The sequence below is a fragment of the Diabrotica undecimpunctata genome, chromosome 3, assembly GCF_040954645.1.
Source record: "Diabrotica undecimpunctata isolate CICGRU chromosome 3, icDiaUnde3, whole genome shotgun sequence".
Classification (NCBI taxonomy): Eukaryota; Metazoa; Arthropoda; class Insecta; order Coleoptera; family Chrysomelidae; genus Diabrotica; species Diabrotica undecimpunctata.
The window spans coordinates 174,433,593-174,453,068 of record NC_092805.1 but is presented as its reverse complement, the minus strand read 5'-3'; the positions used below and the strand labels follow the sequence as shown (position 1 = coordinate 174,453,068).

Genomic DNA, 19,476 nt, shown 5'->3' with positions numbered 1-19,476 from the left:
TGACGACAAATAGAGTAGTAAAAATGGAAAAGACGGTTTCCCAATAGGAAGACCACGAAAACGATGGACCGACAACTTACTGGAGGCACATTGAAAAACAGACAGAGTCATGTCTATATCAAAAGAAGAAGAAGAAAATATAGTTCAAACTATCCTGGATTGCTGGTGATAAGTGATCATCGGTTTTATTGTAACTGTTTGACAATTAGAGGAAAAGTTCTTGAGGGGAGAGATACTAACAAATAAAATAGGAAGTAGGTATTGTGTAATTGTTTGTTAAAAAAGAAAGTAATGTTTTATATTATTTGAAAAAATATTTTTTTTAATAATATAAAATATTTTAATGAACTATATTAACAACAAATACCTTCAAAAGAAGACGAAAAAACGGAATGGAGATGGAAAGGAAAAAAAGCTCGTTTGTGTAGTGTACCTCCTCTAGAGGCCTTAGGAAAAAAAAGAAAATGTTATAAACAATATGTAAACAGGATTATCCTGTAGCCAAAGATATGACAAGAAAATGCCAGTTATGCCAACGATACAAAAGTCGAAATGTTAAAAATGAAAATATTGCAAAGAGTATAGTGTCGCGACAAAAATTGGATGTGGATATCTTTTCCAAACACGTGAAATTATATAGCTCTCGTACAACGAAGGGCCAAGAAATTCTGAAAAAAATAGATGACTTCATTGCCACAGTGGGCACACCTAGGAAAATCGTATTGAAAAACGCTACATATTTTAATGAATGTTTCAAAGGGTACTTTAGAGAAAGAGGGATTCAAAGGTACTTTCAAAAAATCATAAAGTTTCTCAGAATCGCAACTGGCGGACAACACAAGCGATGGGATAGGAAGGTATCTGAAATAGAACAGTTTCTCAATTCCACACCGAACACAGTGACGTAAGAGATGCCAGAATATGTTATGAAAGGAACAATGCCATTAAAACCATGAGAAGACCTAGAGCCCCGAGAGTACCAAGAGGTGTTGGAAATTGCCCAGCGGAGGTTACGTAAAAGCAGTGAAAAAAGTAGAAGCACAATATTTGTGCAAAGCTTATGTCAGTCTTCGAGGTTCCGTACATAAAACATAATGAAAATGGAATCAATAGTTGTGTACTAAGACAAATGGATTCAGATAGTATCCGGGGAATTTTCAATATCCACGATCTGTACAAATACATTAAAATTCTTCCAAAAAAAAAACCAGCAAAAAAAAATCAATAGTAGGAATGATAGTAAATGTGGCTTATGTAGTTCATTACAATCAATTGTGGATTAAAACCAGAGAAACAAATATTTTTTAGCTTTAACAAGAGGTTATTGCTGTTTATTATTATGCATAATTGTATTTAAATTAATTTTTGCTAAAAATATACTTCCTCGATTTTATATTTACATAAACTTTTTTCATAATAAACCATTTAATCCTTAAATAATTATTTGCTTTGATTTACAAGCGGTCGTGTGCTCAAAACGTTTCATATAAATATGACAAGATCGCCAAATGAATCAGTACCAGCTCAGATACTTCTCAAATTCATATCTATAAACCAAAAATAAAAATTAAATAAAATGAAAGCCGTATATGTTTTCTTCTTTTTGGTTGTTCTTGTTACCTACATTTCAGCTGCTCCACGAAAAGAAAAGAGTTCAAATAAAGAACTTAGAAGTATTTTGTTGGAATACTCAAAGACCGATAAACAATTTTTGCAAACTTTAAAAGCAGAAAAGGGTAAGTATGGCAAATAAAACAATGGAGTACATTAGAAACAAAGATCGTACGAATTTAATATTGTTGTTTTTGTTTTAGGAAAATTTAGAGAATTTTGTGCTGACATCTTATGTGACGTATATTGTTGCCTCTATTACGAGAGAGATGGATATTGTGATATATTTGGCGAGTGTTGCTGCGGTTTCTTCTAAATGTTAATTTAAAAAATAATAATAAAATGTTTACGCATACCTATATAATTTTTTTATTATAATCAGATAAAACATTTAGGTGTCATCAATATTTTTACCTTTATACTATCCTTCAGATACGTCCTAAGCGTGTCTCGGGATAAGAAACTTTCAACTTATCAATTTATCCTAATGGATGACAACCCTATAACTCTAAATGTCGTAACTTTTGCTCGGACATTTTGACATCAATTGCTACCACTCCTGGACATCTTCTTATACATAAATTCTTAATGTTGTTAAGTATTAGCATTTCTGCCAGATATATTCATACTTTCTCTTTCTTTTTGACTGTCCATATCTATAAATTTATGAATGTTCATAAATCCAACTTTGGATTCTACGATTTGTTTGGCCTATGTATATAGGATCGGGGACAGTCTGCACAAGGAATTTCATAAACCCCGTGCTGTTAATTTGGAATGTTGTCTTTATTGATCGGACAAGGGATGAAAGTAATTAATATTTAAATGGGAATAGGCTACAATTAAAGATTAAACTTCGTTAGTTCTTCTTAGAGTGCCGTCTCCCTACGGAGGTTGGCAATCATAATGGATATTTTTATTTTTGAACTTGCTGCTCTAGACAAATCAATCGATCTCCATTGATACCAATCCGTACATTCTTCAACCATGAGTTCTGTCGTCGGCAACCAGATTTCCTTTCTTGAATCTTTCCCTGTATTATGAGTCTCAAATTTTCATATTTTGGTCTCTCATCACGTGGCCTAGGTATTCCAGTTTTCTGGTTTGTATAGTGCTGATTAGTTCTGTTTCTTTACCAACCCTCTCCAGTACTTCTTTATTTGTAATTCTATCAGTCCATGATATTTTTAATACTCTGCGGTATAACCAGAGTTCGAAAGTTTTTGTTGGGGGGTAAATATTGTAATTTTTTCCTCTTGATTTAAGAATTTTGTCGATTTTGCCAGTGACAGCTTTGATGCAAGAAAGAAAAGCTTTCATATGATAAGGGTCTGAGTCTTTGGATTGAGATTGAGTGGGAAATTAATGTCTGTGGATGCTCCTATCGATGTGATTTTCGCGGTAATCGTTTTGGATGAGGGCTTGTTTTAAACAAGAGAGCTCAGCGGGTCTACTTGCATCATCTGGAAGGCGTATTAATCTGAAGACAAGGGTATTAATGACTGAATTCATTTGTGAAGGTGGATGGTGAGAGTTGCATGTAAGTAACGATTGGTATGTGTGAGTTTTCGATAAACAGAGTAATTAAAACCTTGGGATTGGTTTTTCTTTATGATAACGTCGATTCCATCGTTTTCATCTCCATCGTGAACTGGATACTAGGATGTATACCATTCAGATGGGTTTTAAAAGACACCAAAGCTTCCCTGCCATGGGGCCAAATGACGAATGGATCGTTAACATATCGTAGCCAACATGTGGGTTTGAGCATTGATGTGGATATTGCTCGGGTCTCGAAATCTTCCATAAAGATATTGGCAATTCTTCTTAAAGTTCCATCTCCTATCGGAGGTTGGATATCATAACGGCTATGGTCACTTTGTTGGCTGCTGCTCTGAAAAGTTGTAGTGAACTACAGTTAAACCATTCTCTAAGGTTCTTCAGTCAGGAGATGCGTCTTCTTCCTATGCTTCTTCTTCCTTGGATCCTTCCTTGCATAATAATTCTCAGCAGCTCATATTTTTCTCCTCTGGTTATGTGACCCAAATATTCTAGTTGTTTTCTTTTTATGCTGTTCATAATTTCTAACTCCTTATTTAGACCTTGTAGTACCTCAGCATTGGTAATCCTTTGAACCCACTGGATTTTTAATATTCTTCTGTAACACCACATTTCGAACGCTTCTATTTTTCTTATGTGTTGTTTCTTCAATGTCCAAGCTTCCATTCCGTATAGTAAGATAGAAAATATGTAACATCTTAGAGCCCTCAATCTAAGATGCAACTGAAGGTCTCTGTTGGTAAGCATTGTCTTCATTTTCACAAATGCTTGCCTTGCAGTTTCAATTCGGACTTTGATTTCTCTGCTTTAGTCATTTTTGTCATCAACTCAGGTTCCCAGATATTTATATGTCTCTACTTTTTCTATTTGGGTTTGCTCTATCATTAATCTTTCATTTCCATGTTGCGTTTTTGAGACAATCATAAATTTAGTTTTTCTCTTATTTATTTTTAGTCCGTATCTAATGCAATAATCGTTAATTCTATTTACCAATTCTTGTAGCGATTCCAGGGTGTCTGCCATTATAACGGTTGTCATCAGCGAATCTTATGTTATTTACTATTCTTCCGTTTACAGAGATTCCATCACCCAGATCCGCTATCGCTTCCTGGAATATGGCTTCACTATACACGTTAAACAGTAATGGTGACAGAACACAGCCCTGTCTTACTCCTCTCTTTATATCTATATTTTCGGATTTTTGATCTTCTAACTTTATATTGGTATATTGCTTGTTCGATTTCCTCTATTATGATCTCTGGCCCCGTTTCGCTGTCGATTTCTTCCGGTTCTTGTCGATTATCCTCAAACAGATCTGTTATGTATGTCTTCCATTTTTTTAATTTCTATAATGATTTTTCCATTTACGTCTTTCAGAAGGGCATCTTTCTTTTTTCTCAGTGTATTTGTCATTTCCTTTATTTTCTTATGCATGTTAAAGCATATTGGCAATTACCTTTATTTAACTTGAGTGTTTCAGTCGCCAATTCGGGATATTCTTGCATTCTTCTGGTCCATTACTGATCCAGACTTTGGAAAAAAAGTCTAGTTTTAACATTCCATCACATGATATTTCAATAAGTTTATACTCCATTTTTGTTGGAATGTCAGCTTGTTAGAAGTAATTGCCCAAAAAAGGATTCAATACCTGTAATGTACTTGTCACGTCTGGTTTGAATTTTTTAGGGAAATCATCACAAAGCTGTTGGTTTTTATTATCCAAAGTAGCTTGAATGTGTGTAAAAATTGCTCAATTTTTTTTCTGTTATTATACTTAATTAATTCTTCCATGAGCTGTTGAACGCCCTGGAATAAATTAAAATTCTTTTTTCCAATTGAAATCTAGCATAATTAATTTTTTTTATAAATTAGTTAACTTTTATTTTACCATTTTGAAGCAAGAGGTTCTTGATGTATCAATGTAGCCATTTAGCATTTGGCACTACTTCTGGCATTTATTAATAAGACCATATCGGTGTCCTGTCATAGCCTTGGTCTGGTGGTATTGGTAATTACTATTTGCGTTGGGAATAAGCCAAAATATAAGTTTAAAATAAGTTTATTTTGGACGTTTCGATTTCCACTTCGAAAGTGCCACATCCCGTTTTTTTATTTTTGTAGTCTCTTGTTGCCCTACTCTTATTTCCACCACCTCAACATCTGCGGGTAGAATCAAATCGAGCAATCTTATGTGGCTTACTGGTTTTTGCAATGCGATATGCAACTCTATAGCTTGCTAGTAATGATTTTTGTTTATAGTGTTTGATGATAAAAAAAATTGTTTGTTGATTGTGAAGACACCTTAGCTTTTTTCAAAGTATTCTACAGGCTTCTCTTTTTTGTCTGGATTTTTGCTATTTAAATGCCGAAGTAGGTTCGAGGGCTTCATACTTTCTTGATGACCAATATGGAATAACCTAAAGAATCGTATAAACCCATTCACTCAGTATAAAAAATAAGCGTGGATGATAGATGAAATATAGAAATGATGACAGAAGGAGGATCACTCAAAAATAGAAATAATTCAGAGTATAACGAAAGAATAATCTAATTTGAAGAAAAATCAGTGTAGCCACAAAGTTACGAATGCGAAAATAATGTGAGGGACTACAAGAATAGCAACAAAAACGTGACAAATTTAAGACCTACAAAGAAAATAAAAGAAGTTACTGTCATGCACGAAAGAAACACACTCATACGGTTGACGAGTAATAAATATTATGCACTATCCTTAAAAGAAGAAATAATGGACAAATGGGAAAACTATATTCTTCTTCTAATGGCGCTACTACCTTTTGTGGTTTGTTGAATACTTTTCTTCGCCACTGCCTGATGCTCATAGTTTTAAGATCTTCCTTTTCATTATCTTTTACGAGGTCTTCCTCTTGTCCTATCTCCTTGGAGTTTCTATTTCTGGATTACTTTTACAGCTCAATTATCTAGCATTCTTTCTGTTTGGTGACCTAGCCAGTTTAGTCTTTGTGACTTTACAAAATTTAACGATATTTACGTTCTACATTAATTCATCTAGCTTATAGTCCTGTTTTTGTCCATTCTTTTATTTTTATTTTTTGCATTATATAAATTACACTACTACTACTACTAAGGATTTCCACAGTTTTCACTGTCTTCCTTCACTCAACCGTTTTCTCCAATTTTCCCTGTCATTCCAGTCTCCATCTCGCAGGGTTCTTTTCTCCATAGCCTCGTCGATTTCATCTCTGAATGACCTTCGGGGTCTTCCTCTCTTTCTTCTTACTACCAGGATAGTCTCTTCTCCTCTATATAGTCGATTATGTCTGATTGCACTCCCATTCTCCGCTTAATCTCTGCGTTTTCAATTCTGTCTCTTTTTGTAAGTCTACAGCTTCTCCTCAGGAACTCCATTTCTACTGCTCTTATTCTACCTCTATTTCTCTTGTTTATTGTCCAGTTTTCGGACCCATATGTCAGGATACTTCTTGTCAGGGTATTATATATTCTCTTTTTTGTCTTTATCGTAATGTTCTTATCCCACAACACTGAGTTTAGTTGTCTTATACAGTTTCTTGTTTGTCTCAGTCTGTTGTTTATATCTTCTTCTGTTGTTCCCTGGTTCGATATTATGGTTCCTAAATACTTGAATTTATCTGTTCCATTTATTTGTCTTCCCTCGTCTATCTCTAGGTTTCTCATATCCTTGTTTTCTGTTGTTAGGTATTCGGTTTTCTCTAAGTTTATTTCCATTCCGTTGTTTTTATATTCTTCTTCTAGTTTTCTGAGCATAAAGCTGAGATCTTCTTCATCTTGTGCGATGACTACTTGATCGTCGGCAAAACTTAAGGTGTATAGGTATTCGTCTCTTACTGGTATGCCCATTCCTTCGCACTTTCTCCTCCATGGTTTAAGTGTCTTTTCCAAGAATATTTTAAACAGAGTAGGGGACGTAGCACAGCCTTATAGAAGTCCTTTTGTCGTCTTAAATGGATTGTAGGCTTTATTTCCACATTTAATAGCTACTTTGTTTTCTTTGTATAGTGCTTTAACTGCTTTTATTAGTGTTTGTCGGATTCCGAGATCATTCATTGCTTCCCATAATTTGACTCTAGGTATTGAGTCATATGCTTTCTTTAGATCAACAAAGGCCAGATAGACCGGTCTACCTTTTGCCATTTTCTTCTCTATCAGATGTTCTAATGTGTACGTATGATATAGGCATGATTTTCCTACTGTGAACCCTGCTTGGTCTTCTAGAATTTTTCCTATTATTTCAGTTTCTAGTTTTTCCTTAATAATTTTCCCGTAAAGTCTACCTACCGACGATATTATACTAATTCCTCTATAGTTTTCACATTTTTTCCTGTTTCCTTTCTTATGTATGGATGTGATGTATGCTTGTGTCCATTCCGCAGGTATTTCTTTTCCATTTAGTCCTCTTTCGAACATTCTATGTAGCATGCGGAATAACTTTTCCGTTCCGTTTTTAATTAGTTCGTTTGGTATTCCTCCGGGTCCTTTGGCTTTTTTGTTCTTCAATGTCTTGATTGCTCTCTTAACTTATGCCAGGCTTATTTCTATCTGGTCGTATGCCCCATTTCCTGCATGTTCTATATTCTCTTCCTGAAATTGGGGACGGTTTTCTGTAAGTAGTTCTACCTAGTATTCTTGCCACTCGTTTTCACTAATTTTGCCGATCTGGGTTTTCTCTGTCTTATTTCGTTGAAGTGCTTTTAATATTCGCCATGATTCTGAATTTCTCGTTCCTCCGATATGTCGTTCTATCTCTGTGCATGCTTGTTTCCATCGTTCGTTCTTTTCATTTGTTACTCTTTTCTTTACTCTGTTTTTCGCTCTATATAGGTCTAAGTCTTCCTGTTTTTTGGTGTTTAGGCCAATATAAATTAAGGTTAATATAAATTACAGCCAATTTAAATATCATCAAGAATCATTACCTAATTTACCTAATGAAAAACATATTGGACATGAACAATCTTGGACATTTAATCATAAGAAGATATCAGTTCCTTCGGCAAATTTTGCTAAAATTCCCTAGTTGAGTAATTTGCGACTGACACCCGTTTTATTCGTGCAAAAAAATGTATTACAACTGTATTAAAACATTATCCGGTAGCGAGTACCACTCCTCTACGATCCCGGTAGAGGACAATCTGCTACAGAAAGTAGCTTCCTTGTCGTACGCTAGCTACTGACTTTCTCCTATATCCAAGCCCTCAGGAAAGGCCAGATTTCCAACCTATTTTTCCCTTCATTTGCCAATCTTTACATTATTCCGCTATATTCCGCTACTAACCCGCATAGGCCAGCGTCCTTGTGACATGGCTAATCTTTCCTGTAAATGACATGACACAAACTAGAAAAAGCCTGTTAGTCTCTAGTGACGGTAGACAGCAGATCAGATCAAAGGCAGAAGGTACAAATAATCACCAGGATAGACACGGATACCATGAACAACGAACGTTGAATATTGCAACTTATAACGTAAGAACACTTGCAACTCAAAAGAAGCTAATTGAATTGCAGGAAGAACTTCTTCGTCTTCCTTCTTGTATGTAGGCTTTAAAGCCTGTTTCTTCTTCAATATTAGCCTCCTAAATTATTTAAATTATCGTACTATCTTTTTCTCACTCATTTTGTCACCCATCCATTTATGTCTTTCTGAAATACGACTGAAACACTCAAATTAAATAAAGGTAATTGCCAATATCTTTATGGAAAACCTCGAGACCCGAGCACTATCCACATCAGTGCTCAAACCCACATGTTGGCTTGTACATTGGAGTATTAAAAATATCATGGACTGATAGACTTACAAATAAAGAAGTACTGGAGAGGGTTGGTAAAGAAACAGAACTATTCACAACTATACAAACCAGAAAACTGGAATACCTAGACCACGTGATGAGGGGACCAAAACATGAAATTTTGAGACTCATAATACAAAGAAAGATTCAAGGAAGAAAATCTGTTGGCCGAAGACAGAACTCATAGTTGAAGAATCTACGTGATTGGTATCAATGCAGATCGATTGATTTGTTTAGAGCAGTAAGTTCAAAAATAAAAATAGCCATTATGATTGCCAACCTCCGTATGGAGACGGCACTCTAAGAAGAAGAAAAACTTTCATTTCAATTTACTATTGTTTGTATTTTGGGAACGATTTCCAAAGTGGAAATTGAAACGTCAATAAACTAACTTTAACCTTTAATTGTGGCTTATTCCCAGTTAAATATTAATTACTTTGATCCCTTGTCCGATAAATCAAAGACAATATTCCAAATGAACAGCACGGAGTTTATGAAATTCCTTGTGCAGACTGTCCCCGATCCTATATAGGCCAAACAAATCGTAGAATTCAAAATAGGATTTATGAACATTCATAAATCTATAGATATGGATAGTCAAAAAGAAAGAGAAAGTATGAATATATCTGGCAGAAATGCTAATACTTAACAAAATGAAGAATTGATGTATAAGAAGATGTCTAGGAGTGGTAGCAATTAATGTCAAAATGTGCGAGCAAAAGTTAAGACGTTTAGAATTATAGGTGGAAAAAAGTGCAATATTTTGACTGTAAATAAATTAGCGGAAAATAGCATCAATTGTGAATAAATTACGATAATTAACTAGCCTTACTCATTATTGTTGTCTGTACAAAGAATGTAGACTTACCTTTTGGTATATTGATGTATTCATAGAGTGGAGTAGCGTTGGTACCACGTCACGACGTCCGAGAATGCCGATGCTCGATAGCTCGTGAACCGATAAAACTGGGTGCGTTTCGTTCGCTGCCTAGTGATGACGTCGAAGTGTCGACGTTCCCGGGCGTCGTGACGTGGTACCAACGCTACTTCACTCTATGTATACATCAATATACCAAAAGGTAAGTCTAAACTCTTTGTACAGAAAACAATAATGAGTAAGGCTAGTTAATTATAGTAATTTATTCAGAATTGATAGTTGCTATTTTCCGCTAATTTATTTATAGTCAAAATATTGCATTTTTTTTTCGTTATTATTTCTAAATTCATTTCACCAGCGAACTCTAAGTTTTATACAAAACAATAGAGTTGTCATCCATTACGATGAATTGATAAGTTGAAAGTTTCTTCTTCTGGGACACGCTTAGGACGTATCTGAAGGATAGGATAAAGGTAAAAAGATTGATGATACCTAAATGTTTTATCTGATTATAATAAAAAAATTATATAGATATGCGTAAACATTTTATTATAATTTTTTAAATTAACATTTAGAAGAAACCGCAGCAACATTCGCCAAATATATCACAAAATCCATCTCCTTCGAAAAAGAGGAAACAATATACGTCACAAAGGATGTCAGCACAAAAATCTCGAAATTTTCCTAAAACAAAAACAACAATATTAAATTCGTACGATCTTTGTTTCTAATGTACTCCATTGTTTTATTTGCCATACTTACCCTTTTCTGCTTTTAAAGTTTGCAAAAATTGTTTATCGCTTTTTGAGTATTCCAACAAAATACTTCTAAGTTCTTTGTTTGAACTCTTTGCTTTTTGTGGAGCAGCTGAAATGTAGGCAACCAGAACAACCAAAAAGAAGAAAATATATACGGCTTTCATTTTGTTTAATTTTTATTTTTGTTTTATAGATATGAATTTGAGAAGTATCTGAGCTGGTACTGATTCATTTGGCGATCTTGTCATATTTATATGAAACTTTTTGAGCACACGACCGCTTGTAAATCAAAGCAAATAATTATTTAAAGATTAAATGGTTTATTATGAAAAAAGTTGATGTAAATATAAAATCGAGGAAGTATGTTTTTAGCAAAAATTAATTTAAATACAATTATGCATAATAATAAACAGCAATAACCTTTTGTTAAAGGTAAAAAATATTTGTTTCCCTGGTATTAAGCCACAATTGATTGTAATGAACTAAGCCACATTTATTATCATTTATACTATTAACGTTTTTTTGCTGGTTTTTTACGGAAGAATTTTAATGTATTTGTACAGATAGTGGATATTGAAAATTCCCCGGATACTATCTGAATCCATTTGTCTTAGTACAGAAGTATTGATTCCATTTTCATTATGTTTTATGTACGGAACCTCGAAGACTGACATAAGCTTTGCACAAACATTGTGCTTCTACTTTTTTCACTGCTTTTACGTAACCTCCGCTGGACAATTTCCAACACCTCTTGGTACTCTCGGGGCTCTAGGTCTTCTCATGGTTTTAATGGCATTGTTCCTTTCATAACATATTCTGGTGTCTCTTACGTCACTGTGTTCGGTGTGGAATTAAGATACTCTTTTATTTCAGATACCTTCCTATCCCATCACTTGTGTTGTCCGTCAGTTGCGATTCTGAGAAACTTTATGACTTTTTGAATGTACTCTTGAATCCCTCTTTCTCTAAGGTACCCTTTAAAACATTCATTACAATATGTAGGGTTGTTCAATACGATTTTCCTAGGTGTGCCCACTGTGGCAATGAAGTCATCTATTTTTCTCAGAATTTCTTCGCCCTTCGATGTACGAGAGCTATATAATTTTACGTGTTTGGAAAAGATATCCACATCCAATTTTTGTCGCAACACTATACTCTTTGCAATATTTTCATTCTTAACATTTCGACTTTGTATCGTTGCCATAACTGGCATTTTCTTGTCATATCTTTGGCTACAGGATAATCCTGTTTACATATATGATGGTCCCATTTTTACAATCTATTTCATAAGACCAACAAGCAATTTAATTCTAGCCTAACTTAACTAACACAGTCTACTAATACCCAGATCAAGTGATTTTTTGTTAAGGTCATCTAATCACATTTACACTTATCTTGTTTTTTTATTACCTTAGTGAGGGTTTCTACAATTTAAGACTTTATGGAGGTTATTGTTACGAAAATATCAGAAGGTGTCAACTATGCCTCGAAGTACTTTGTTCTGGAATCTGTTTATGACACTTATGTTGCTTGCACTGGTACATCTCCATATTTGATACCATAAGTACACACCGGTTTGAGGACTTGTTGATAAATTCGGAGCTTATTATATACTGATAAGGTCGAATATCGACACAATAAGAAATACGTTTTTTATATTTTAACTTGAGTTCATCTTGCTTTCTTTTAACATGTGTTTTTTATCTCAATTTAGCGTCCAGTGTCATACCTAGGTATTTAGCTGTGTATGATGATTGATAAATGCGGGTTTAATTCTCAATCTTTTTGTTGGTTAAATTTATATGTGCTGTTTTTAGTTCATTTAATTTAATACGCCGTTTGTTTATCCACTTCTCCGCTTCAGTAATTGCATTCTGTAACTTATCTGTTAATTCAATTACATTGTTACCAACAGCCATAATTGCCGTATTACCAGCAAACGTAGCTACAACATTTTGTTCTGTAACTAACAGGTCTTTAGTATACAGGAAATATAGGACGGGCCCCAGTACAGTTCCCTGTGGTGCCTCTGCACTAATTTTCCTTAGTTCAGAATAAGGATCTTCGTGTGCCAGACCTTGTTGGATGCCTGTGCTACATCCAAAAATAATGCTAAGCAAATTATCTTTCTTGACTTTCTTGAATTTGAATTGGTGATCGGAGATGGGTCGTATGTCTTTGATAATAGGTTTCATCCTCTTTAGCAAGAGCTTTTCGAACAGTTTTGACATAACCGGTAGTAAGAATATTGGCCAATACGACGTAATTTCATATGGCGGTTTGCTTGGTTTTGGAATCTTGATGATTTCAGCTATCTTCTATAGTTGTGTAACATAATTTAAACGAAACGATACGTTAATTACATTGTTAAGTTTAACCAGGGCTTTTCTAGGTAGCTACTTAAGGACCTACATAACTACCAGAGGAGCAAAGATTATTCTCGCATTTGCAGATGATGTAGATGCAGTAGCACAGACAACACTGGAAGTTAAGGATATAGTATCGAACTTTAAAGAAGCAACACTAAGCGTAGGCCTGAAAATAAACGAAGAAAAAACTAAATACATGGTCGTATTAAAAAAGGAACGACAGCGAATAAGACAAAACATTACCATAAACGATCATAATTTTGAGGTGGTCAAAGAATTCAAATACCTAGGAGCAACAATTACCAGTGAAAACACAGGAGAACGGGAGGTTGAAATACGAATACTGGCGGGAAATAAATCATTCTTTGTCTTTTAACATCTAATGAGGTCAAAGCTTCTCTCAAGGCGTGCCAAAATCCAAATGTACAAAACCATAATACGACCAGCAGTGACATATGGAAGTGAAACATGGACATTGAGAAAGAAAGAAATCAATAAGCTATTAGTATGGGAACACAAAATCCTGCGAATTATATATGGTCCTTGCAGGGACAGCGTGACAAATGAATAGAGGAGCAGATACAACAATGAAATAGAGACTCTCTTCGGGAAAGGAAACATCGTAAGATACATAAAAGCCAATAGATTAAGATGGGCAGGCCACGTGGTACGGAGTGATGACGACAGACTGATTAGCAATGTGTTTTGGGAAAGACCAGATGGTAGAAGATCGACAGGAAGGCCTAGAAAAAGGTGGAAAGACGCAGTCAGGGAAGACCTGGAGAAGATGGAAGTAAGGCCATGGGAAATAATAGCACAGGATCGGAATCAATGGAAGGCAATAGTAAACGCGGCAAAAACTCACGAAGAGTTGTAAAAGCCAATGATGATGATGATGATGATACTTAAGGACCTGCCCAGTTATCAGATCGTAGCGGGGGGTCTTTTTGGGATTAATGTTTGTGTCGATTTCATTTTTAACCTCTTTTGGTGTGGTTAAATGAAGAATCATATCATCTTGTCGAACAACTTCTGATAGAGATTCATCTATGTCTACTATGTATAGTTCGAAAACACTTTTGAGATAGTTTGCAAACACTAATGCTTTTTGTTCGTTGTTTCTCGTCCAAAACGCTTGTTTATTTCTTATAGAAGGCGTTTGCACAATTGGTATCTTTAAATTCTTGGTGGTTTTCCATAGCGAGTATTCAGTACTATAATCATTTATCACATGTATCAAGAATTTACCAATATTATTTGTGAGGCAAGTTGGTTTACTTTTGTTTTATCTTGTGGCGCTCCGATTAGTTTCGTAGACTAATTTCAAGATTCCTTTAGGGTAGTTATTGTCCTTAATCTTCTTAGTAGTTTAGAGGCATTGTCCCAGGCTGCTTGTTGAATATCGGTATTGAATTTTTCCACGTCAGCGTCCAAGTCTTCTTTAGTTTTCAATGACACTGCCAAATCAATTGTATCTTCTAGTGTAATTCCAAAAAAGAAAAATCTGTTTTATTATTGACCAATACAGGGTTGTAATTCTTTATCCTTTGTTGTTATGAGTCTTAAACTCCATTATGTGTGTTTCGCGTTAAAATCTCTTCCCATGATGAACCGATCACCCGCTAATTCAAAAAGTGTAGTATATCTTTTAGCTTTGATATAGTGTTTTGTGGACCTATATAGATCAATAACTGCCAGGTCCTTGTTCTTGGTCCTAATGTTTTCCACCGTTGCCTTAATATCTTCAGACTCAAATTTGACTTCTTCATTATGTCGAAGATATTCTCTGATTCAAATCGCACTACCTTTACTTGCAGTGTCCATAAATATTACCTCCATTGAAATGTTAAATTTTTTATGTCTTAGCGTGCATTTTTTAGAGGCGCGCATCATATTTTCTAAAGATGTAAAACAGTTGTATTTATTGTAAAGAAGTTTATTGCGGGCGGCAGTTAAGTTTATTGCGGGGCAGTTAAAAAGGGTATTTATTTATAACCACGGTCGGGCCAAAAACGTAAAAAAACACATTTTTCGATCTTATTTTCTATCGTTATAACCAAATTTGCCTCGCTATAGAGGATTACAGTTCAATAGAAATTTCACGGGACATCTAATATGTATATATATATATATATATATATATATATATATATATATATATATATATATATATATATATATATATATATATATATATAAAGTATTCAGTCGAAAAATTCTAATTACTTAAATTAAATGGCCAAATATATGGCCTATATTTGGCCATTTAATTTAATAAAGCGATAGCGGCTTTCGCTAAAAGATTTTATCTTTTACACATTTCGCATAGCGCAAAGGATACAGAAAACGATATTATCATATCGTTTTCGTTCATGGCCGCCAAAGCAGGTGGCGCCTTTGTAAGCTAACTACTGTTGTAGTGAAGTTTTGGGAGACATTCGTTGGACTTTCCGAGTTTGAATTTGTATCAGCCCAAAGTGTCTGATCAGGCTGGGCTAGGCCGAAATGATTATAACACTTTATTGATACCGATTCGAGCACGGGAAGTTCAACGAATTTGTCCTCCTAGGCCATATATTTGGCCATTTAATTTAATAAAGCGATAGCGGCTTTCGCTAAAAGATTTTATCTTTTCTAATTACTTGTTTAGGTTTTTTATTAAAAACTCGTAATATTGCATAATGCTCAGAGGCAAAATATAATATCATTTAGAAACTCTTTAAATCTTTTATGAAACCATTGGCAATTGTCACGTAAATAGGTCGCGAATGAAATTGTAAGCGGGTATTAATAATCTGATCGGCCGTGTGAATAAATAGATTTACACGCTTTTTAATTTGATTGTGGTATATATTGTACAGTGCATGTAAAAAGTGTTAGAAAAATTCGTGATTGTACTGTTTCCATATGTTCTCAAAAATTTTTCTCCAAAATAAGCAAAATTATAATGAAATATTGGCATCCTTTAATTTAAATTGTTTCGGAAGCAATTTTCCGGAAGCCGGATTTTCACATACAAAACTGGACAACAATATTCACAAATAGATTTAAAAAAAAAGGTATTTGCATGGATTGTAATAGCTATCAAGACCAAAAATACCTATTAGGTATTTTATTGGGTATTGAAGTAAAAACCGCATATGAACCAAAATATCAGAAAAGACCACAAACATTAAATGGTAGATGTTAAAAAATGAGAAAAAAGATTTATTGAGCTTAAAATAATATGTTATAGAGACAATGAGACGGGTCATAAAAGAGAATTGTAATTTAATTTATGACAGAAATGACTATGACTATTTATAGTGAGTGAACTAGTGGTACTGCAGTTGAAGTACTTGAAAAAACTTTAGCAAACAATGTTGTGTATAATTAGTAAATTAATAATGAAAGATATTTAAAGAAAAAAGCGGAACAGTGGAGACAATCTCTTGGAGAAACGAAGGGTAGTAGAAATAACTAGTATCTTGGATAGAGTAGCTAGATTAACCATATAACAGAAATACAAATTATACAAATATACGTCCCAACGATTACTCACACTGACGAAACAATAGAGGAACTTTGCAGTAAGATAACTGAAGCATTAAATAACAATAAAAATTATTTTAAGTATTTAATTGGTGACTTTAATGCCAAAGTGGGAAAGAGAAACGGCAACGAAAAAGTCATGGGAGAATATGGAGTCGGTGAGAGAAATAAAAGGGGAGAAGCCTGGTTTAGTTTGCACACTACCAAAACATGACTATTGCAAATACATTCTTTAAAAAACAATCGAACATCAAACGGACTTGGATAGCTCCAAATAGAACCACTAAGAACGAAATTGATTTCATTATAACCAACAAGATTTCTACAATAAATGATGTCAGTGTCATAAATAAATTTCAACCAGGCAGCGACCATACACTAATCAGAACAAAAATTATTTTAGATCTGAAACTAGAAAGAATAAAATTGATCACAAAAACAGTAATCAGCATAAACATTAACAATCTAAAAGAAAAGTCAGATCAATACCAAAGGAAAATTGATTAAAAGATTATATGGCTAAATCGACAGCTCTCAATTAATAGAAATCATTATTGATAGTGCCAAAGAAATCGGAGGCCCGCAACAACAAAATGAATAAAGTAAACTCTCTGATAAAACCAAAATAATGCAAAAACAAAGAAGAGAAATGAAAGTAAGTAGCAACATACAGAGAATACGATACACAGAACTCTATAAGATAATAAGGAAAAGGTCTTCTTCTTCTTAGAGTGCCGTCTCCCTATGGATGTTAGCAATCATAACGGCTATTTTTATTTTTGAACTTGCTGCTCTAAATAAATTAATAGATCTGCGTGGATACCAATCACGTATATTCTTCAGCCATGAGTTCTGCCTTCGGCTAACAGATCTTCTTCCTTGAATCTTTTCCTATATTTCATATTTTGGTCCCTTATCACGTGGCCTAGGTAGTATAAGTACAAGGTAAGATACAATCGAAAAAAAAAACTGTAACTGACGACAAGAAGCGTGTTAGCAATAACTGGATAAGAGCTGCATAAGACAGAGGCCGATGGAAAGAGGTGAGGGAGACCTATATCCAGCAGTGGATGCATACAGGTTGATGATGATAAAAATTGAGATGCATACCAGACCACTGAAATACAGCAAACATAATTCTCATTCATAAGAAAGGTAGCAAAGAGGATATCAAAAACTACAGACCTATAAGTCTACTACCAATTATGTACAAGATATTCACAAAGATCATAATCAAAAGATCATCATCAAGAGATCATCAAATGCATTAGTTGCTGCACAGACAAGAGAGCGAGCTGGCTTCAGAAGTGGATTCAGTATCTTGGATCATATCCACTCGCTTCGAGAACTAGTAAGTACAGCTAAAGAATATGAAATACTGCTAACATTAGTCTTCACAGATTTCGAGAAGGCTTTTGATTCTACATATCCCAAGACAAGACAGTAATGGAAGCTTTGACCAATCAAGGCATTGACAAACGGTATATAGAGATTTTGGCAAATATATACAGATTAGCAAAAGTTTAGGTAAAAATTTATGAAAAAACTCCAGAATTTCCCACAACCAGAGTCGTCCGACAAGAAGACGCAATATTATCAAAACTCTTCACTGCAACTCTAAAAAATATATTCAGCAAAATGAACTGACATAACAAAGAAAGAAACTGGCTTGGGTCATCTTTTGGAAGAAATGCTGTTATATAAGTCACTCAACGGTTAATGGAGCGATGTATGCTAGGTATAACAAAGAGCGATCGAAATAGAATAGAACGGACGAAGACAGAAAACCAAGGTCATGGCGTAATCCATAGAATTAAATCTTTAAAATGGCAGTGGTAGGGGCATTTAGCGAGAAGAACTGACAATATATGATCCACTAGAATTATACTGTGGTATCCAAGAGACGTCAAGAGACCAAGAAAACGTCCAAATTTAAGATGGGACTATGACATAAGGTACAACATGGAACAGAAAAGCGAACTTTAGACAATCGTGGGCAGAAATGAAGAATGAGTGTGTAAGGGAGGCTGCACCATAATCGGTAAAATACGCTGAGAACGATGATGATGATATATTGAGATATATTTTCTATTTATCTTTTGAAATAAATTAGTATGTTTGAAATGATTCTACCAACACGTGGTTTTAACAATAGTTATATTAAGTATATTTATCCCATTCGAAGATTGACGTGACAGAATAGGATGCCAAATATTCTTGCATTACTGCAGCAGATTGAACCTTATAAGGTAATTGGTTTTATAATTTTTTTGTGTTTTAAGGAATATCGCGTACATATTATATGTATAATATTCGAAATAAGTATTAATATTATTATAAAAAGAAAATAATTTTGAATTAAACTGCTTAATCTCATATAAGTGAGCAAAGATATAAATTTATTATAATTAAAATATCAAAATCATTTCCGTCCAATACAATTAAATTAAATTAAATGAGAAACAGATTTATAAAATATGAAATACTATCTTATAAAAATGAAACATATTTAAAATTCTTCACAATTACCAATAAATAAATAATACACTGATTGCATAATTCAGAAAAGCAGTTTCCTTTTTTTTACTTCGTTTTACTTGAACTTTATAAAAAGTAACAAATATCATAAATACATATAAGTATAAAAAAAGTCTTACATTGATGAGGAAAAGCACTGAAACCAAGCACCGTACCCACATTTTCAATTGACACTATGAAACGAGAATGACGCTGATAATATTAAAAAAATAAAAGTGTGATATGCATAAATAGTTTGACAATCCCTCTTTAGACTCTAAGGTTGGATGTTGAAACAACTAGTCCAGTCGCTAAAATTGCAATTCAATATTTTTATCGATACTGAAATATCAAATCCAACAGTGAGTTTAAAACATATAACAAATGCAATAACAATACCAGACAGAAGAATTATAATTTTATAGTTTTTTTTATCTAAGATATCAATTATT

At 34.0% G+C, this 19,476-nt stretch overlaps 1 protein-coding gene across 1 annotated transcript in view; it reads right to left on the bottom strand.

The window, feature by feature from the left end:
- The window catches only part of LOC140437856 (uncharacterized), a 35,135-nt gene extending 15,887 nt beyond the window's left edge, over nt 1-19,248 (bottom strand). Inside the window, exon 1 of the mRNA XM_072527634.1 lies at nt 19,165-19,248. Coding sequence (XP_072383735.1) covers nt 19,165-19,206 — 42 coding nt within the window. The 5' untranslated portion in view covers nt 19,207-19,248. The remainder of the gene's footprint in view (nt 1-19,164) is intronic.
- Between the last annotated feature and the right edge of the window lie 228 nt (nt 19,249-19,476).